This window comes from Trichomycterus rosablanca, chromosome 23 (assembly GCF_030014385.1).
Source record: "Trichomycterus rosablanca isolate fTriRos1 chromosome 23, fTriRos1.hap1, whole genome shotgun sequence".
NCBI lineage: Eukaryota > Metazoa > Chordata > Actinopteri > Siluriformes > Trichomycteridae > Trichomycterus > Trichomycterus rosablanca.
The window spans coordinates 11,133,318-11,156,818 of record NC_086010.1 but is presented as its reverse complement, the minus strand read 5'-3'; the positions used below and the strand labels follow the sequence as shown (position 1 = coordinate 11,156,818).

Sequence of the window (23,501 nt, the reverse complement as noted above, 5' to 3'; positions counted from 1 at the left end):
CTCACTTCTGTGATACACTGTATATAGCCGTGATCTTTTTAATTCTAGGAACTATAAGTAACCCTGCATCTTGTGAATGAAGTGAATGTGCTGGGCTGTAGTGCTCAATAAGTTCACTCAGATACTGTGGATATACTGCCAGTTAATTATTAAATTGAATCACCTGTCACCTGCTACAACAGAACCAAATAGATCTGCCTATCTTACTGGCTATATGAAAATCTCTTGAACTTTATTGACTCTGTAGTTTGTTTGCTTGCTTTCCAGCTTTTTTTTATTAAAGACATACACTATATGGACAAAAGCATTAGTTCCCTAAAGTCCCAATAGTTTTGTCCGTATAGTGAATCTGCTTTGAGACGGCATACTTATACCATATATTTTAAGAACCTTTACATGGAGGATTAAGTTTTTGGTTTAGTAAAACCAGCTATTTAATATAATAGTCCTCATAATGGTCAGATAAACCCAATAAATGTTAACGGTCAAATATGATAGAGCAAAAACATTAAATCATTTTTATCTCATAGGCTGTTGTGACCATAAATAGATTTTAAATCTTACAGAAATATTTCCCAGAAGAGTGAAAGCTGTTATAGCTGCAAAGGTGGGATCAAATCCATATTAATAACTATAGGTTTATAATGGGATGTCGTAAAAGCTTCTGTAGGTGTAATGTGTAGGTGTCCCAATAGTTTTGTCTGTATAATGTATCTGCTTTGAGACTGCATACTTGAACCACATATTTTTAGAACCTTTATTTTTGGTTTTGTAAAACCAAATGGTTGAATAACTGGTCAAGTGTAACAGAGCCATAAAACATCAAATAGTTTTGTCTTAGTTTTGGCTTTATTAAAACTCATCACAGAGATCAAATTTTATTTTATTTACCACAATTACTTGATTCGGTGGGTAGCACTGTCACTTTGTAGCAAGAAGGTCCTGGGTTTGATTCTCAGGTGGAGCAATCTGGGTTCTTTCTGTGTGGAGGTTAATAGGAGTTACAAAATAGTCCACCTTAGGTGAATGTGTGTGTATGTGCCCTGTGATGGACTGATAAACTGTCCAGGTTGTTTCCTACCTTTCATCCAGTAAATTGTACCCACCGCGACCCTGAATAGGATTAAGCGGTGGTAAAACAGACGATGAATGAATAAATGAACAATTATTTGATTTGGAATAAATTTTCAAGCCATTAATACATACCTAATAAGACTTAAGTGAAATGTGTACATGAAACTTTCCAGTGATTAAAAACTAATGTACACTGACTGTTGGTAATTATATCCACATTGGTTGTTAATACGTCATTACGTTTAAGAAAGAAAAAATACACATTGGGTTAGTTTAATCTCAAACATAAATATGAAACAAGTACGGTGGCCGTGAAGTGCAAAACAAATAAACATTTTAGAAAACAAAATTACAATAAAAAACAAAAACTAATTTACAACAAAAACAAAAACTAATTTACAACAAAAACAAAAACTAATTTACAACAAAAACAAAAACTAATTTACAACAAAAACAAAAACTAATTTGCAACAAAAACAAATTTACAACAAAAACAAAAACAAATTTACAACAAAAACAAAAACTAATTTAAAACAAAAACAAATTTACAACAAAAACAAAAACAAATTTACAACAAAATCAAAAACAAATTTACAAGAGCTGAAACACTTTTACCAATGCCGAAACAAATTTACAAACGGCTGATTTGACAGAAAGGGTAGGCACTATTTACAGGAAGTGCTTGTTGCTTACCTGCTGTCAATCAAACTGTTTCTCGGGGGTAAAGTGAACGGAGTTTGTGATGGTAACGCTAAACAATGATGTCTAGACATCATCTCATGATGTCTAGTTTGTGGAAATCATTTTATCCAGTTGATCCACTTTTGTTTTTCTTGTGGGAAGTTCTTAGATTGTTTGTGCAGATGTTTAGACGTGGCCTGTGCATCTCGATCTACCGTCCGCTCTTCTAAACATCTAAAGTATTCCCACAAGAAAAACAAAAGTGACCAACTGGCTGAAATAATTAACACAAAATGGACAAAACATTGTTTATTAGGGACGGAACATTTGATACCGAGGCTTTGAAGCTTGTTTCACTTTTGTAACACTCGACTCAGTGTATCGGAGCTCGTATTAAACCAGCAGGAATGTGCGGGACTGATTCAAAGCTTTGGTGCTGTCTTTTATCTCACTGACTATATACAGTAAGAGACAGTCAAACTAGGGTTGCCAACCGTCCTGTAAAATACAGAATCGTTCTTTATTTGGAGACTAAACGCCGCGTTCCATATTGAACTGATACAGGACGCGCTTTGTTCCGTATTTTTATCAATGGGAGACAGGGTGATGTGTATGAAACAGAATGAAACTGCTGCTACCGTGGGAATTAGAAAGCGTTTGGTTATTATATTAAGTAGTATTCACTTTTATTCTTACTAACGGTGTGTGTGTGCAGGTTATATCAGCATAACCTGTTTAATACACCGCTGTATGAGTAGCGCAGTGGGCAGAGTGCGTTGTTTTGCCTAAAATATGGTTCTGACTTATTATTATAAGGAATGAAAATAATAAATGTTAAACACCCTAAATAAAACATTTTGATAATGTTCTCATGATGGTGTTAGACCCGTTATATTTTTTTATAGGTGCAACCCTAACCCCCCCCCCCCCCCTCCTCCCCCACTCAGGTATTTTCAGCACAATCAGGAAAAAGCTTCAAAAGCTTTAATGAAGCTTCGTCTGCACATCACTATTGTTTAGCGTTACCATCACAAACTCTGTTCACTTTACCCCCGAGAAACAGTCTGATTGACAGCATGTAAGCAACAAGCACTTCCTGTGTATTGTACCTACCCTATCCGTCAGATCAGCCGTTTGTAAATTTGTTTCGGCATTGGTAAAAGTGTTTCAGGTCTTGAAATTTTTTTTTTGTTTTTTTGTAATTTTGTTTTTTGTAATTTTGTTTTTGTTTTTTTTGTAATTTTGTTTTCTAAAATGTTAACTTGTTTTGCACTTCTCGGCCACCGTAAACAAGTCATAAAAGACATGTTTTTACCTGTTAAAGACAAAACAAGAAAAAAAACAAAGTTGAAACAGGTAAATTACTATTTTACAGCACTATACCACATCATTTCAGCATAACTACAGTACTTCATTGTTTTGGGGTAATAAACCTAATATTATACAATCCTGAATTTATCATTTTTTTATTAGGGCGATTTGTCCAGTGAATTTGACCCACCATGAGGTTGACCCAGGATAAAGCGGTGGTAAAACAAACAGTGAATGAATCCATGAATTACTTGTTAAGCAGATATAATGCTGTTAAAGTTGGGCACATAGGATTAGGATTATATTAGAATAAGAACTAGAAAATTAGCATCATTTTTAGGTTAGTGCTCCTTGTTTATATAAATTTACCAGCACTAGGTAAAACATGCTAGCACATCAGAGCTGACATTTTGAACTTGTCGGTTCGAAACTCAGCTCTGCCATTCAACAGGCTAGCCACCTACATGAACAACGATTGGCTGCTGTTGTTCATGACCTCTGCTGGCTGATTGATGCCTCATGCAGGTGAAAAGATGTGGTCGGCTACTTCACACGTGTCGGAGGGGGTCGTGTGTTAGTCCCGGCTCTTCTCAACCAGGGTGGAGAGCAACATCAGTAGAGAGGAAGCATAATGCAATCAGGTAATTTGATACGACTAGATTGGGAAGAAAATTTGGAAAAAATGCAATATATATACTGTATATATATTAATTTACCATTTCATTATTATGACTTGTAGCTACAATTACTAACTAATTATGCATCATTGTAATTACGACTTTGTATTGTATTTGGCATTACTCCTCAATAAAAAAAAAGAACTTTAAAATGTGCACTAATTTTTAGATAACTAAAACTTGTAATTATGTAGGTATTTTATTATTGACTTGATGCAGCTACAATTACTGAATTATTACTATGTAAACACTAGTACACTGGCATTCAATTTATGGGTAATATGACTAATATGTGTTCCCAGATCATTAACCACTTTTTTACAATTACGGATCTGCAATCAACAGTGCAACCAAAAAACAACCACATGTGACACAGTTACTGAACTTACAATCAGTTACTGGCACTTTTAGAAATTTTCTTTAGCATGTGAAACTCGACTTCTTGTTTCAGTAGATCGTAGTTAATACAGAAGTGATACAGATGCCAAATTAGTCATCTGTCAGCATGAGGGAAAGTGTAGTAATGAAATCAGTCAAGTGTGTCTGAAGTACCAGTGTGTTTACCCTCATAAATCAGTCAGTATATATACAAAAAGGTTATTTTTGTTCTCTTTAACCAAGACTGGAATCTGGTTATATAGTCATATGCAAAAATCTGTCAATAAACAAAGGATGGTTATACAGAAAATAACTTCTATATTATAATCACTGTTCTGATGATGGTGTGATGTTTTGTGTCTGTTTTATAATGAAGGATCCATCCAATTGTTGATATGGCATGAAGTACCAGAGTAATTAATATTAACATACAGTGGGGCCAAAAAGTATTTAGTCAGCCACTGATTGTGCAAGTTCTCCTACTTAGAAAGATGAGAGAGGTCTGTAATTTTCATCATAGGTACACTTCAACTATGAGAGACAAAATGAGAAAAAAAATCCAGGAAATCACATTGTAGGATTTTTAAAGAATTTATTTGTAAATTATGGTGGAAAATAAGTATTTGGTCAATAACAAAAGTTCAACTCAATACTTTGTAACATAACCTTTGTTGGCAATGACAGAGGTCAAACGTTTCCTGTAAGTCTTCACCAGGTTTGCACACACTGTAGCTGGTATTTTGGCCCATTCCTCCATGCAGATCTCCTCTAGAGCAGTGATGTTTTGGGGCTGTCGCTGGGCAACACGGACTTTCAACTCCCTGCACAAATTTTCTATGGGGTTGAGGTCTGGAGACTGACTAGGCCACTCCAGGACCTTAAAATGCTTTTTACGGAGCCACTCCTTCGTTGCCCGAGCGGTGTGTTTGGGATCATTGTCATGCTGGAAGACCCAGCCAAGTTCCATCTTCAATGCTCTCACTGATGGAAGGAGGTTTTGGCTTAAAATCTCATGATACATGGCCCCGTTCATTCTTCCCTTAACACGGATCAGTCGTCCTGTCCCCTTTGCAGAAAAACAGCCCCAAAGCATGATGTTTCCACCCCCATGCTTCACAGTAGGCATGGTGTTCTTGGGATGCAACTCAGCATTCTTCTTCCTCCAAACACGACGAGTTGAGTTTTTACCAAAAAGTTCCATTTTGATTTCATCTGATCACATGATATTCTCCCAATCCTCTTCTGGATCATCCATATGCTCTCTGGCAAACTTCAGACGGGCCTGGACATGTACTGGCTTAAGCAGGGGGACACGCCTGGCACTGCAGGATTTGAGTCCCTCTCGGCGTAGTGTGTTACTGATGGTAGCCTTTGTTACTTTGGTCCCAGCTCTCTGCAGGTCATTCATCAGGTCCCTCCGTGTAGTTCTGGGATTTTTGCTCACCGTTCTCATGATCATTTTGACCCCACGGGATGAGATCGAGGGAGATTATCAATGGTCTTGTATGTCTTCCATTTTCTTACAATTGCTCCCACAGTTGATTTATTCACACCAACCTGCTTGCCTATTGTAGATTCACTCTTCCCAGTCTGGTGCAGGTCTACAATTTTCTTCCTGGTGTCCTTCGACAGCTCTTTGGTCTTGGCCATGGTTGAGTTTGGAGTCTGACTGTTTGAGGCTATGGACAGGTGTCTTTTATACAGATAACGAGGTCAAACAGATGCCATTAATACAGGTAACGAGTGGAGGACAGAAGAGCTTCTTAAAGAAGAAGTTACAGGTCTGTGAGAGCCAGAAATCTTGCTTGTTTGTGGGTGAGCAAATACTTATTTTCCACCATAATTTACAAATAAATTCTTTAAAAATCCTACAATGTGATTTCCTGGATTTTTTTTTCTCATTTTGTCTCTCATAGTTGAAGTGTACCTGTGACCTCTCTCATCTTTCTAAGTAGGAGAACTTGAACAATCAGTGGCTGACTAAATACTTTTTGGCCCCACTGTAATAAACATTACCATTAAAAATCATTGGTGGCTCAGGTGGTGCAGCGGTAAAATACACTAGCACATTAGAGCTGGGAATTTCGAATACATCGTTTCAATCTCAGCTCTGCCATCCGGCTGGGCTGGGCTGGGTGGCCACATGAACAACGATTGACTGTTGTTCAGGGATGGGAGGAGCCGAACCAGGGTTCCTCATAACTGGTGCATTTACGACCTCTGCTGGCAGGGTTGAGGAATAATGCTGATCAGGTTGTGGCTCTCTGTGCACAATGCTGGTCCGCATATAAACTCAGTATTGTTCACGTGTCGGAGGGGGCGTGTGTCGGTTGCGAAGCAACCTCGGTTTGGTAGTGGAGGGTTGTATCGGTAGAGGTGAAGCATAACGCAAAAACAACAAAAAAAAAACCTATAGCATTAGTTAATGGCCTATTTAATTATCCTTTTACATATTTGTTTAAATACTGTGTAAACCGAATATCAGACAGTGCTTAACAATGCTGACCACAAACAGTGAATGGTTAAGCAAAATTGAGCTATACTACTGTATTGCACAAAAACAGAAGTGGTGGTTAAATGCTTTGATGTCGCTTTTGTCAACTGACATGTGAGTGTCACATTTCTGTTGACCTACAGTTTAACTTTTTGTTTGTTCATTTTTAACTGTAATTTAGAATTTAGCACCATCTGATTTCCACCTTTTTGGACCGCTAAAAAAGCTTTGAGGGGAAGTAGATTTTCATGTGATGATGATGTGAAAGCAGTGGTGCATCAGTGGCTACGTGCTCAACCAAAAATGTTTGCTGATCGCATTAAAACGTTGGTACGATGCTGGGAAAAATTTTCCGGAAGACTCCGGTGACTATGTAAAAAAGTGATGGAATTTGTGATGGAATTCTTAATAAACAGAGATTAAAAACCTTTTGAAGAACGCTCTTTTTTTTACTCCCTTATTTTTGTTCTAATTCTGAAAAACATCTGATTTTCTATAAGCTGTTATAGACATTTTATATATTTTTTTTTCCACAGGTGATTTTAGCCTTAGCTTCATCTTTTTTGGTATCCTGTGTTGGACCAACCTTTAAACCATCAACCACCACCTTTAAACCATCAACCACCACCTTTAAACCATCAACCACCACCTTTAAACCATCAACCACCATAACTACAACCACTGCACCAACCACTCCACAACGTGAGTTTTTATATAAATATATCTATTCATTTATTCTCTCAGGTGGCACAGTGGCACAGTGTTAAATATGCTTCTGTAACAAATGTTATATTTGGGTGATTCTTCAATTGGGGGAACTTTTACGTCCCTAGGTTATAAATTTGTGTTAAAAAAAACTTTATTACAAAACAAATATTTTAGGTATTAAAAAGATAATTAATTGCATCACTAAAAAAAAATTGCATACCAAAATAATTATGATTTCCATTTTTTATGATGATTTAAACATCAATATTTCGCTACTTTGGCCTTGTCCCCAACCCAGACTTTAAGACTTCATTGCTCTAATAAAATGCTAAAAAGTGATCAATTCATTATAAAAATCACAATATGAGTTTTATAATAACTTAAAAAGAAACAAAATGTATTTTTTTTCTTCATATTTGTACAACCTATGCATATTTTTGAGCAATATATTACTGTCCTCAGCATTATCGTCATTACCGCAACAGTGTATGGTTTCTGTAGGGAATCATTTGAAGGTAACACTTGTTTATGTTGTAACCATGGAAACACAGACTCGCAAGGAAGCACATGCCAGCCATGAGAGAAGATTGAAATTTTAATGTCTGGAAATGTGAGTAATTTAATCATGTATTCCTCCTGATCATAGAGTATGTTACCATTTACATCAATATGGCAGTACTTTAGCAAAAAAAAAGAAATTTACACATTATTTATATGTATTTAATGTGCATCTTGTACTAGCTGTTGACTAGCTTTAGCAAATCCATGGCCTAGCTAGTTTTTTTTCTTCAAAAAAGTAAAAATTGTCATTACTGCAACATGTCATTACCAACACATAATGACATTTGCAATGCCACTTTGCAAATAAATATGAAATATTAAAATTCTATATAAGCTCAGTTGTAGCCATCATTAAGTCTTTGCTCTAAAGCATGTAAGCATTATCTTAACATAATTAAAACTAAATTATTACTAATTTTATTTTTCAAAAGTTAAGATGGTAAAAAGAGCCTACAATTGAAGAATCACCGATATACTGTATATAGTATAGTAATCAGTCTAGTAAATAACAAAATCCCTTGCTGTGCACTCACTGTGCATTACAGCAATCCTTTACACTCTGCTTCATTCATTCTGGTCCTGTTGCTACCATAACTCCAAAACCAAAATACCAGCAGATCATGGTGTTGACTAGCTCTTATGTCTGGGTTTTTGTTATCTTTCTACATAAACATCTACATCTACACCTCATACACAACATGTCCTCTAGGCCAGCATGTATTAAGAACCAGCCAGTGGCAGATTGACGCACAGATGAACACACACACAGCCTGGTGTAGTTAGTTTATTGCTGATATACGAGGAATCTTCAAAAAGTTTCAGCACTTTTATATTTTGGTTGGAAGCGGTGAGGGTGGGAGGAGTTGTAACTGGTCGTGTCTGAGAGACTGAGAGAAAGCTTATTGTCCGGATTTAGCGCCATCTGATTTCCACCTTTTCGGACGCTCATAGAAGCTTTAAGGGGAAGAAGATTTTCATGTGATGATGACGATGAAAGCAGCGGTGCATCAGTGGCTATGCGCCATAACATTAAAACCACCTCCTTGTTTCTACACTCACTGTCCATTTCATCAGCTCCACTGACCATATAGAAGCACTTTGTAGTTCTACAATTACTGACTGTAGTCCATCTGTTTCTTTGCATGCTTTCTTAGCCCCCTTTCATACTGTTCTTCAAAGGTCAGGACTCTCCCAGGACCACTACAGTGCAGGTATTATTTAGGTGGTGGATCATTCTCAGCACTGCAGTGACACTGACATGGTGGTGATGTGTTAGTGTGTGTTGTGCTGGTATGAGTGGATGAGACACAGCAGCACTGCTGGAGTTTTTCTATAAGTGCTTCTATATGGTAAGTGGAGCTGATAAAATGGACACAAGGAGGAACAAGGAGGTGGTTTCAATGTTATGGCTGATCAGTGTATCTGACCATACATAACCTAAATGCGCACTGGAAAGAGGGTGCTCTAAATAGTACCCTTGCTATTGGTCAAAATTCAATTTTGCGCACTATTAAGTATATAGGATGGTGTTTGGAGCACAACAGCTCAGCTCAGTGTGCAGCCTGGTGTAGCAAGTTTATTGCTGATATATAATAATTATCTGTTTTATTTATTATATATATTTCTCAATCTCAATCTTCTGACTCATTCTCTCCTATCCCACTAAATGACTTACAGCTGTACTTTGACCTCACTGTCTCTCTTCTTCATAGCTCCTCATAACGTTGATGGAGTCTTTGTTGAGACACGACACAGGACCTCATTAACACTGCGATGGAACAAAGTAAACAACAGCAGTGCATACAATTACAGTCTAGGTGAAATATTCATTAGTGGAGCTAAGGCAGGTGTGGTAGTGACATGCACAGTGTCACCTCTTACTCCTGGGGCCGAATACGACTTCATCCTCTACACTGTATTTAATGGAATAAAGAGCAGTGGATACAACTTTTCTGAAGTCACCAGTAAGTCATACTTTTATTTGTGTCATCTTTAAAGGGTTCAAACAGAAACCTGGTAAGACATGAACCAAGAGTAAAATAATAATTTTTTTTAAATTACAACCCCAATTCCAATGAAGTTGGGACGTTGTGTAAAACTTAAATAAAAACAGAATATGATGATTTGCAAATTTTTTTCAACCCATATTCAATTGAATACACTACAAAGACAAGGTATTTAATGTTCAAACGGATAAACTTTATTGTTTTTTTGTAAATATTCACTAATTTTGAATTTGATGCCTGCAACACGTTCCAAAGAAGTTGGGACAGGGGCAACAAAAGACTGGGGAAGTTGAGGGATGCTCAAAAAACACCTGTTTGGAACATTCCACAAGTGAACAGGTTAATTGGAAACAGGTAAATGTCATGATTGGGTATAAAAGGAGCATCCCCGAAAAGCTCAGTCGTTCACAAGCAAGGTTCACCACTTTATGAACAACTGCGTGAGCAAATAGTCCAACAGTATAAAAACAACGTTTCTCAACGTGCAGTTGCAAGGAATTTAGGGATTTCATCATCTACAGTCCATAATATCATCAAAAGATTTAGAGAATCTGGAGAAATCTGTGCAAGTAAGCAGCAAGGCCGAAAACCAACATTGAATGCCCGTGACCTTCGATCCCTCAGGCGGCACTGCATTAAAAACCGACATCATTCTGTAACGGATATTACCACATGGGCTCAGGAACACTTCAGAAAACCATCGTCAGTGAACACAGTTCACAAAACCAGTTCACGCAAAGTTCAAAAGCCAGCATCTCTGATGGTATGGGGGTGTGTTAGTGCCCATGGCATGGGTAACTTGCACATCTGTGAAGGCACCATTAATGCTGAAAGGTACATACAGGTTTTGGAGCAACATTTGCTGCCATCCAATATATTTCAGCAAGACAATGCCAAGCCACCTTCTGCACGTTTTACAACAGCATGGCTTTGTAGTAAAAGAGTGCGGGTACTAGACTGGCCTGCCTGCAGTCTAAACCTGTCTCCCATTGAAAATGTGTGGCGCATTATGAAGCGCAAAATACGACAACGGAGACCCCGGACTGTTGAGCAACTAAAGTTGTACATCAATCAAGAATGGGAAAGAATTCCACCTACAAAGCTTCAACAATTAGTGTCCTCAGTTCCCAAACACTTATTGAGTGTTGTTAAAAGGAATGGTGATGTAACACAGTGGTAAACATGCCCCTGTCCCAACTTCTTTGGAAGGTGTTGCAGGCATCAAATTCAAAATGAGTGAATATTTGCAAAAAAACAATAAAGTTTATCCGTTTGAACATTAAATACCTTGTCTTTGTAGTGTATTCAATGGAATATGGGTTGAAAAGGATTTGCAAATCATCGTATTCTGTTTTTATTCATGTTTTACACAATGTCCCAACTTCATTGGAATTGGGGTTGTATCTGCAACCCTTGATCTCTCAGGTGGCACAGTGTTAAATATGCTTCTGTAACAAATGTTATATATACTGTATATACGTAGCATAGTAATAAGTCTAGTAGGTAACAAAATCCCTTGCTGTGCACTCACTGTGCATTTTGATTACATGTATTCTGATATTTTATTGTCTTTTAGTTATTTTAATATTTTACTAATTATTCTAATTATTGTCATGTTTTTACTTTCGTTATCGCCATACTTTACCACTAGCATTAGCCACTTGCTACTAGAGGGTCATATACAAAACTAACTGCTGAACATCCACATGCACATGTATAAACCGGGTGCTGCATTCTTATTGGCTGAGCTGAATGTCACTCACATAACGCCGCTACAATATTGTAATATAATAATAACGACCTGGCGAGTGCGGTGAGTGCCAATGGTGGGGGTTGAGTTCATGTCGTGGAGGGCACACCATGGGCCCCAGTGCACCTGCAATGCACCCCTTGCCCCCCTTTCACCCCTTGTAGTTACGCCCCTAAACAGTGGGCTCACTCCTTACAAACACTCCCTCTCTATCCACAATATTATAGAACCATTAATAGTAGGAATCCTTCACACACATTCATTCTGATCTGGTCATTCATTCTGGTCATGTTGGTACCATAACTCCAAAACCAAAATACCAGCAGATCATGGTGTTGACTAGCTCTTTTTGTTATCTTTCTACATAAATGTAGACACCTCATACACACCTCATACACAACATGCATGCTGGCCTAGAGGACCACACACTAGCACATTTCCCCCCTGACATGTATTAAGAACCAGCCAGTGGCAGATTCACACACAACTAAAGTTCTCTTATCCCCACCTCATGCAGGCACCCAGACTGCAGGTATCACTGTTATATAAACAATGACATGATATCCGATATAGCCTCTCCCCTTATGCCTAGTTCACACTACACGATTTTTGGCCAGATTTCGCTCGGCGACTGGTCGGCGCTAGATTTGCCGGCTCGGGAGCAACTCGGCATTCGCTCGGTGAACAAAACTCGGCTCTCAGTCGCTAAGTGTGAACTACTCAACAACTCAATCCGACCAGCTTGCCGAGCGCTCGGCGACCGGATCGGGATTTCTAGCATGTCAGATATCTGATCTGAGTTGCACGACTGGGAATGAGTGACATGTCGAACAGCCAATGAGAACACAAGATACAGTGGGGGGGGAAACGCAGGAGAGGAGTGTAAACAGGTGGGACAGGGGGATAATATAGTTTATATCAGAATACACCGGCACACACACATTTTACAGTATTTCTGACTTGATCGTCCTCTACAAAACATAACACCAACGCTGCATTGCAAAAATATGACTTAACCTCCAATTTACTGTAGAACAATCCATACTGTTCGTGTTGCCAAATCCACTCAGATTCATTTATTTTTCCTCTTTGATTTTACGCTGCACATCAGCGCACAAACACTTTGATCACTCGCTACTTGTTGACGTGCATTTTTGGACGTGGTATCATTAAACCCCTCGTCACTTCTCATGTGTGTTTTTGTAAAAAAACAAAAAAAACAACGTAGATTGAGAAGTAGTTTGAAGCTCGCCTGTGATTCCAGTTGGTGATAGATGGTGTAGTATGAAACCCCCTATCGCCGATCAGTCGTGTAGTGTGAAATATACACCGAATGAAAGACTCCCGAGTGCAAAAGATTCAGTTGTGTAGTGTGAACTGTACAGCGACCCGACAAATCAGAAAGAAAGTCGTGTAGTGTGAACTTGGCATTAGACACAGCCAACTGTCTCTATAGGGCATCTAACCAGGATCTCGGAGGTGGCCCGGTGTTATAGAGCCACCTATGCACCAGAAGATATTTTATGCCGTTACTGACCAAGATTTGCCATGTTTTTAACACTAAAGCAACAATGACCAGCATACCCCAGAAATACAGTGGTGTTCAAAAAAATAGCAGTGATTTTAAAAAAGCGAATGAAGCACAAAATCATTATAATAACTTTTATTTCCATAAATGCAAATGCACTGAAAATACTACACTTTTATTTCTAAATCAAAACATTAACAAAATTTAGTCAGTTTGTGTCAATCCTTTACAGAAAATTAAGAAAAATGAATATTAGGCTGTTCAAAATAATAGCAGTGCCAGCATTTTTCTTTAAAAACTCAAAAAATTTATCTATAACATGAAAAAATGTTTGAGGTTTCACTTTACTTTAAATTACTGAACTAATAGGCCGCTCAGGTGGCGCAGCGGTAAAAAGAAACGCGCTGCAACCAGGGCTGGATTCTGCGAGCGTGGTATCGAATCCAGCCTTGCTTTACCGGTTCGAAGCTGAGTGGCTATATGAGCAACGATTGGCCGGTTGCTCATGTGGGGGGTGGGACAAAGAACCGGATGTGGGTCTCTCTCTGTCAGAATGCGATTGCGTTCTCTGCCGGCTGATTGGAGGCGCTTACACAGAGATGGGAGAGGGTGCCCTTAGGGTGTGTCTCTCCGCATGCAACGCTAGGTGGCGCCAAACTCGTCAATGTGTGGGTGGCAAAGATGCATCTGGCTGCTGCTCGTGTTTCGGAGGGGATACGGGTTAGCTTCAATCACCTCCGTCAGGGCAGGGTTCGGCATAGAGGAAGACAGAGAGGAAGCACGATGCTAATTGAACAATTGGATGCGCTGAAAAGGGGAGAAAAAGGGGTAAAAAAAAAAAAAAAATATATCTAATATTTAGTGGCATAACAATTGTTTCCGAGATCTGTGTTGCATGGAGTCAACCAACTTCTGGCACCTCTGAACAGGTATTCCAGTCCAGGATGATTACACTACATTCCACAGTTCTTCTGCAATTTTGGGTTTTGCCTCAAAAAAACGTGTTTCAGATTTCAGACCACAAGTTCTCTCTGGGATTGAAGTCAGGGGATTGTGCTGGCCACTCTATTACCTCAATCTTGTTTGTCTGTAACCAGGATGTTTTGGGTCATTGTCATGTTGAAACACCCATTTTAAGGACATTTCTTCTTCGACATAGGGCAACATGATCTCCTCAAGTATTCTGATATATTTAAATTGATCCATGATCCCTCGTATGCGATAAATAGGTGTAACACCATGGTATGAAAAACATCCCCATATCATCATTTTGTACCACCATGCTTTACTGTCTTCACAGTGAACTTTGGCTTGAATTCAGTGCTTGGGGGTCGTCTGACATACTGTCTACGGCCACTAGACCCAAATAGAACAATTTTGCTTTCACCAGTCCACAAAATGTTCAGCCATTTCTCTTTGGACCAGTCAATGTGTTCCTTGGCAAATGTTAACCCATTCAGGAAACGTCTTTTTCTTAACAACGGGACTTTGCAGGAGTTCTTGCTGGTAAATTGGCTTCATTTAATCATCTTCTGTACTCACTGGTAAATTTAGATGTTCCTTGATCTTTCTGGAGGTGATCATTGACTGAGTATTTGCTATTTTGGCTAATCTTCGATCCAATTGAACAGTAGTTCCACGCTTCCTTCCGTATCTTTCAGGTTTTGGTTGTCACTTCAAAGCATCAGAGATCATTGTAGCTGAGCAGGCTAGAATTTGCTGCACTTCTCTGTATGTTTTTTCTCTCTACAATCAACTTTTTAATCAAAGTACGCTGTTCATCAGAACAATGTCTGGAACAACTCATTTTCCCCAGTATTTCAAAAGGAAATGTGCTATGACCAACCTGTGCAACATTTGCCACCCTCCTACATTAAATAAGGGCCAAAACTGACACCCGTTCTTCTGCAGAATGAATGACTTCACCAATTGAACTCCTCACTGCTATTATTTTGAACAACCCCCTTTCAATCAATGCTTCGATTACTCAGAATGAGTGGGATGCATGTCCTAATTGTTGGGTTTGTTTTGTTTTCATTACTCTACTACACTTTCAAGTAAATTTTTTGCTATGTAGAAATAGCATTTCTACTAAAAACAGTGATTTATCAGGTTAATGGTGTTGGACTGCTATTATTTTGAACACTACTGTACATCAGTATTTTGCAGTAGAAACCAGCTTAGATCAGCAACCAGCTAATGCTGACCTGTGCTATTTTTTAAACCATACATGTTCTTGACAAGTGGCTGAATGCACACAGACACAACTCACACACAACACTTCCCTATACACGGTGCTCCAAATAGTAGCATTGCTATTGGTCAAAATCCAATTCTGTGCACTGTTAATTATATAGGATGGTGTTTGGAACACAACAGCCTGGTGTAGTTAGTTTATTGCTGATATACGAGGAATCTTCAAAAAGTTTCAGCACTTTTATATTTTCGTTGGAAGCGGTGAGGGTGGGAGGAGTTGTAACTGGTCGTGTCTGAGAGACTGAGAGAAAGCTTATAGTCCGGATTTAGCGCCATCTGATTTACACCTTTTCGAACGCTCATAGAAGCTTTAAGGGGAAGAAGATTTTCATGTGATGATGACGATGATAGCAGCGGTGCATCAGTGGCTATGCGCCATAACATTAAAACCACCTCCTTGTTTCTACACTCACTGTCCATTTCATCAGCTCCACTGACCATATAGAAGCACTTTGTAGTTCTACAATTACTGACTGTAGTCCATCTGTTTTTTTGCATGCTTTGTTAGCTCCCTTTCACTCTGTTCTTCAAAGGTCAGGACTCTCCCAGGACCACTACAGTGCAGGTATTATTTAGGTGGTGGATCATTCTCACTGACATGGTTGCGGTGTGTTAGTGTGTGTTGTGCTGGTATGAGTGGATGAGACAGCAGGGCTGCTGGAGTTTTTCTATAAGTGCTTCTATATGGTAAGTGGAGCTGATAAAATGGACACAAGGAGGAACAAGGAGGTGGTTTCAATGTTATGGCTGATCAGTGTATCTGACCATACATAACCTATACTTTAACATATTCTTGACAAGTGGCTTAATGCACACTGGAAAGAGGGACTGATATATTTCAAATGTTTATTTCTTTTAATGTTGATTATTATAACTGACAACTAATGAAGACCCCAAATTCAGTATCTCAGAAAATTAGAATATTGTGACAAGGTACAATATTGAAGACACCTGGTGCCACACTCTTATCAGCTAATTAACTCGAAACACCTGCAAAGGCCTTTAAATGGTCTCTCAGTCTAGTTCTGTAGGCTACACAATCATGGGGAAGACTGCTGACTTGACAGTTGTCCAAAAGACGACCATTGACACCTTGCACAAGGAGGGCAAGACACAAAAGGTCATTGCTAAAGAGGCTGGCTGTTCACAGAGCTCTGTGTCCAAGCACATTAATAGAGAGGTGAAGGGAAGGAAAAGATGTGGTAGAAAAAAGTGTACAAGCAATAGGGATAACCGCACCCTGGAGAGGATTGTGAAACAAAACCCATTCAAAAATGTGGGGGAGATTCACAAAGAGTGGACTGCAGCTGGAGTCAGTGCTTCAAGAACCACCACGCACAGACGTATGCAAGACATGGGTTTTAGCTGTCGCATTCCTTGTGTCAAGCCACTCTTGAACAAGAGACAGCGTCAGAAGCGTCTCGCCTGGGCTAAAGACAAAAAGGACTGGACTGCTGCTGAGTGGTCCAAAGTTATGTTCTCTGATGAAAGTAAATTTTGCATTACCTTTGGAAATCAAGGTCCCAGAGTCTGGAGGAAGAGAGGAGAGGCACAGAATCCACGTTGCTTGAGGTCCAGTGTAAAGTTTCCACAGTCAGTGATGGTTTGGAGTGCCATGTCATCTGCTGGTGTTGGTCCACTGTGTTTTCTGAGGTCCAAGGTCAATGCAGCCGTCTACCAGTAAGTTTTAGAGCACTTCATGCTTCCTGCTGCTGACCAACTTTATGGAGATGCAGATTTCATTTTCCAACAGGACTTGGCACCTGCACACAGTGCCAAAGCTACCAGTACCTGGTTTAAGGACCATGGTATCCCTGTTCTTAATTGGCCAGCAAACTCGCCTGACCTTAATCCCATAGAAAATCTATGGGGTATTGTGAAGAGGAAGATGCGATACACCAGACCCAACAATTCAGAAGAGCTGAAGGCCACTATCAGAGCAACCTGGGCTCTCATAACACCTGAGCAGTGCCACAGACCGATGGACTCCATGCCACGCCGCATTGCTGCAGTAATCCAGGCAAAAGGAGCCCCAACTAAGTATTGAGTGCTGTACATGCTCATACTTTTCATGTTCATGCTTTTCAGTTGGCCAACATTTCTAAAAATCCTTTTTTTGTATTGGTCTTAAGTAATATTCTAATTTTCTGAGATACTGAATTTGGGATTTTCATTAGTTGTCAGTTATAATCATCAACATTAAAAGAAATAAACATTTGAAATATATCAGTCTGTGTGTAATGAATGAATATAATATACAAGTTTCACTTTTTGAATGGAATTACTGAAAGTAATCAACTTTTTCATGATATTCTAATTTTATGACCAGCACCAGTATATTTCTCAATCTCAATCTTCTGACTCATTCTCTCCTATCCCACTAAATGACTTACAGCTGTACATTGATTTCACTGTCTCTCTTCTTCATAGCTCCTCCTAACATTGACGAAGTCTATGTTGACAAACGAAACAAGACCTCATTAACACTGCGATGGAACAAAGTAAACAGCAGCAGTGCATACAATTACAGTCTAGGTGAAATATTCATCAGTGGAGCTGAGGCAGGTGTGGTAGTGTCACACATAGTGTCATCTCTTACTCCTGGGGCCGAATACGACTTCATCCTCTACACTGTATTTAATGGAATAAAGAGCAGTGGATACAACTTTTCTGAAGTCACCAGTAAGTCATACTTTTATTTGTGTCATCTTTAAAGGGTTCAAACAGAAACCTGGTAAGACATGAACCAAGAGTAAAATAATGATTTTTTAAAATTACAACCCCAATTCCAATGAAGTTGGGACGTTGTGTAAAACTTAAATAAAAACAGAATATGATGATTTGCAAATCCTTTTCAACCCATATTCAATTGAATACACTACAAAGACAAAATATTTAATGTTCAAACGGATAAACTTTATTGTTTTTTTGCAAACATTCACTCATTTTGATGCCTGCAACACGTTCCAAAGAAGTTGGGACAGGGGCAACAAAAGACTGGGAAAGTTGAGGAATGCTCAAGCAACACCTGTTTGGAACATTCCACAGGTGAACAGGTTAATTGGAAACAGGTAAATGTCATGATTGGGTATAAAGGGAGCATCCCCGAAAGGCTCAGTCGTTCACAAGCAGGGTTCACCACTTTGTGAACAACTGCGTAAGCAAATAGTCCAACAGTTTAAGAACAATGTTTCTCAACGTGCAATTGCAAGGAATTTAGGGATTTCATCATCTACAGTCCATAATATCATCAAAAGATTCAGAGAATCTGGAGAAATCTGTGCAAGTAAGCAGCAAGGCCGAAAACCAACATTGAATGCCCGTGACCTTCGATCCCTCAGGCGGCACTGCATTAAAATCCGACATCATTCTGTAACGGATATTACCACATGGGCTCCATCGTCAGTGAACACAGTTCACAAAACCAGTTCACGCAAAGTTCAAAAGCCAGCATCTCTGATGGTATGGGGGTGTGTTAGTGCCCATGGCATGGGTAACTTGCACATCTGTGAAGGCACCATTAATGCTGAAAGGTACATACAGGTTTTGGAGCAACATATGCTGCCATCCAAGCAACGTCTTTTTCAGAGACGTCCCTGCTTATTTCAGCAAGACGATGCCAAGCCACCTTCTGCACGTGTTACAACAGCATGGCTTCGTAGTAAAAGAGTGCGGGTACTAGACTGGCCTGCCTGCAGTCCAGACCTGTCTCCCATTGAAAATGTGTGACGCATTATGAAGCGCAAAATACGACAACGGAGACCCCGGACTGTTGAGCAACTAAAGTTGTACATCAAGCAAGAATGGGAAAGAATTCCACTTACAAAGCTTCAACAATTAGTGTCTTCAGTTCCCAAACGCTTATTGAGTGTTGTTAAAAGGAAAGGTGATGTAACACAGTGGTAAACATGCCCCTGTCCCAACTTCTTTGGAAGGTGTTGCAGGCATCAAATTCAAAATGAGTAAATATTTGCAAAAACACAATAAAGTTTATCCGTTTGAACATTAAATATTTTGTCTTTGTAGTGTATTCAACTGAATATGGGTTGAAAAGGATTTGCAAATCATCGTATTCTGTTTTTATTCATGTTTTACACAATGTCCCAACTTCATTGGAATTGGGGTTCTATCTATCTATCTATCTATCTATCTATCTATCTATCTATCTATCTATCTATCTATCTATCTATCTATCTATCTATCTATCTATCTATCTATCTATCTATGTCTGTCTGTCCATCTGTCTATTAGTCTATCTGTCTCTCTGTTCATCTATCTATCTGTCTGTCTGTCTGTCTGTCTGTCTGTCTATCTAGCTTGTCTTGTTAAAAGTTTAGGCTGAAATAGATAGTATAAGGGTGCATTCACATAAGACACATTTTGAATTTTGCTTACTGCAAGCCTCGGTGCAAACTGCTCAGCGCTCGACTTGATAAATGGTCAGGACCCCACAGGACTACCACAGGTATTATTTAGGTGGTGGATCATTCTCAGCACTGCAGTGACTGACATGGTGGTGGTGTGTTAGTGTGTGTTATGCTGGTATGAGTGGATCAGACACAGCAGCGCTGCTGGAGTTTTTAAATACCGTGTCCACTCACTGTCCACTCTATTAGACACTCCTACCTAGTTGGTCCACCTTGTAGATGTAAAGTCAGAGACGATCGCTCATCTATTGCTGCTGTTTGAGTTGGTCATCTTGTTGACCTTCATCAGTGGTCACAGGATGCTGCCCACAGGGTGCTGTTGGCTGGATATTTTTGGTTGGTGGACCATTCTCAGTCCAGCAGTGACAGTGAGGTATCTAAGCACTCCATCAGCATTGCTGTGTCTTATCCACTCATACCAGCACAACACACACTAACACACCACCACCATGTCAGTGTCACTGCAGTGCTGAGAATGATCCACCATCTAAATAATACCTACTCTGTAGTGGTCCTGGGAGAGTCCTGACCACTGAAGAACAGCATGAAAGGGGGCTAACAAAGCATGCAGTGAAACAGATGGACTACAGTCAGTAATTAGAATTACAAAGTGCTTCTATATGGTAAGTGGAGCTATAGAGATAAAATGGACAATGAGTGTAGAAACAGGATACATATATGATGGTTCTTGTTCATTTTATACAGCTGTACTTATAATTTTACATCAGTATGTTGGGGGGGGGGGGTATTTTGAGAATATCTAAATATTGAGAGGATATTGTATGCAGTATATATTGGCATTACAGCCTTGCTTTAAGCTCACTGAAAAATATTATAATCTCTCTTTTTCATAGCTCCTGCCAACGTTGACAAAGTCTACATTGAGACACGAACCGAGACCTCATTAACACTGCGATGGAACAAAGTAAACGACAGCAGTGCATACAATTACAGTCTAGGTGAAATATTCATCAGTGGAGCTGAGGCAGGTGTGGTAGTGTCACACATAGTGTCATCTCTTACTCCTGGGACCAAATATGACTTCATCCTCTACACTGTATTTAATGGAATAAAGAGCATTGGATACAACTTTTCTGAAGTCACCAGTAAGTCATACTTTTATTTGTGTGTCAGCTTTAAAGGGTTCAAACATAAACCCCAAATCAGAAAAAGTTGGGACAGCAAATGCAAATAATAAAAAACACAAAGTTTCTTACATTTACTTTGACTTTTATTTGATTGCAAACAGGATGAACCGGAGATATTTCATGTTTTATCTGCTCAACTTCATTTAATTTATTAATAAACATCCATTCCTGCATTTCAGACCTGCAACACATTCCAAAAAAATGGGACAGTAAAGCATTTACCACTTTGTAATGTTGCTATTCCTTTTCACCACACTTAAAAGACGTTTTGGCACCGAGGAGACCAAGTGATTTAGTGTTTCAGCTTTTATTTTGTCTCATTTTTCCTGCAAACACGTCTTAAGATGTACAACAGTACAGGGATCGTCGTTGTCACATTTTTCGCTTCAAAATTCTCCACACATTCTCTATTGGGGACAGGTCAGTTCTGCAGGCAGGCCAGTCCAGTACCCGTACCCTCTTCTTCCTCAGCCATGCCTTTGTAATGTGTGCAGCATGTGGTTTTGCATTGTCTTGTTGAAAAATGCATGGACGTCCCTGGAAAAAATGACGTCTTGAGAGCAGAACATGTTGCTCTAAGATCTCGATGTACTTTTCTGCATTAATGCTGCCATCACAGAAGTGTAAATGACCTTTGTCAAGAGAGCCCCATACCATGACAGAACCTGGCTTTTGGACTTGTTGCTGATAACAGTCTGGATAGTGCTTTTCGTTTTTGGATCGGAGCACACTGCGTCCATTTTTTCCAAAAAAGTCCTGGAATGCGGATTCATCTGACCACAATACACGTTTCCACTGTGTGATGGTCCATCCTTATATAAGGCTTCTTTTTTGCACAGTAGATTTTTAAGTATCATTTGTGCATGTAACTCTGTATTGTAGTGCTTGACAAAGGTTTGCTAAAGTAATCCCTCACCCATGTGGTTATATCAGCTATTGTTGAGTGGTGGTTCTTGATGCAGTGCCGTCTGAGGGATCGAAGATCTCGAACATTCAGCTTAAGCTTGCTCCCTTGGCCTTCACGCACTGAAATTCTGCCTGATTCCTTTAATCATTTAATGATATTATGCACTGTAGAGGGAGAAATATAATAAAAATTCCAATATGTCTTTGAGGTTCATTGTTTTTAAACATTTCATTCATTTTCTCACACATTTGTTGACAAACTGGAGATCCTCTGATCATCTTTGCTCATCAAATACTCAGCCTTTCATGGAACCATGATTACAATTACCTGTTGACATCACCTGTTTGGAATCACATCATTATTTAGTTCTTTCACCTCATTACTAGCCCTAAATTGCCACTGTCCCAACATTTTTTGGAATGTGTTGCAGGCCTGAAATGCAGGAATGGAGGTATATAAACAAATGAAATAAAGTTGAGCAGATAAAACATGAAATATCTCAATCAAATAAAAGTCAAAGTAAATGTAAGAAACATTTTATTTTATTTGCATTTTTCATGCTGTCCCAACTTTTTCTAATTTGAGGTTGTAGCTTTGATACATTTCAATTGCAAATCAGACAGACGGTTAAAAATAAATACTTTATTTTGAGCAATTAAGGGTTAAGGGCTTTGCTTAGGAGCCTAACAGAGCCAACTTATTAGGCTTGAACCGGCAAACATCTGGTTACTAATCCAATAACTTAACTGCTGAGCTACCACTGCCCAATAGTTAGAACATTTGTACACCTGCTAATTCACGTAATTATACATAAAACATCAGAATTAGAAAAAATGTGAACTATCATTAACTGTGGTGTGGTTGCTGGTTCTATATGAACTGTTTTATGTATTTAGCGGGCTGCTGGGACCTTTAAAAATGTTTTTCCATTTTACCACTCTACCATAAAGGTCTGATTTATGGAATGAAGCAGAGATGGCTGTCCATCCATCCATCTGTTAGTGGGTGGGATATATTAGGCAGCAAGTGAACATTTTATCCTTAAAGTTGATGTGTAATGGCTAGACGACTGGGTCAGAGCATCTCCAAAACTGGCCCGTGTGGTCAGATCCAACAGACGAGCTACTGTAGCTCAAATTGCTGAAGAAGTTAATGCTGGTTCTGATAGAAAGGTGTCAGAATACACAGTGCATCACAGTTTGTTGCGTATGGGGCTGCATAGCCGCAGACCAGTCAGTGTGCCCATGCTGACCCCTGTCCACCGCCGAAAGCGCCAACAATGGGCGCATCAGAACTGGACCACAGAGCAATGGATGATGTTGATGATCATGTTTTCTTTTACATCACGTGGATGGCCGGGTGCGTGTGCGTCGCTTACCTGGGGAACACATGGCACCAGGATGCACTATGGGAGGAAGGCAAGCCGGCGGAGGCAGTGTGATGCTTTGGGCAATGTTCTGCTGGGAAACCTTGTGTTGTCCTGTCATCCATGTGGATGTTACTTTGACACGTACCACCTACCTAAGCATTATTGCTGACCATGTACACCCTTTCATGGAAACGGTATTCCCTGATGGCTGTGGCCTCTTTCAGCA

The 23,501-nt window shown here is 39.4% G+C and overlaps 1 protein-coding gene across 1 annotated transcript in view; it reads left to right on the top strand.

Annotated features, from left to right (window-relative positions):
• ptprh (protein tyrosine phosphatase receptor type H) overlaps positions 1-23,501 on the top strand; it is a 56,557-nt gene that overhangs the window by 7,675 nt on the left and 25,381 nt on the right. The window contains exons 2-5 of the mRNA XM_062985206.1: positions 7,152-7,317; positions 9,597-9,848; positions 17,855-18,106; positions 20,706-20,957. Coding sequence (XP_062841276.1) covers positions 7,152-7,317; positions 9,597-9,848; positions 17,855-18,106; positions 20,706-20,957 — 922 coding nt within the window. The remainder of the gene's footprint in view (positions 1-7,151; positions 7,318-9,596; positions 9,849-17,854; positions 18,107-20,705; positions 20,958-23,501) is intronic.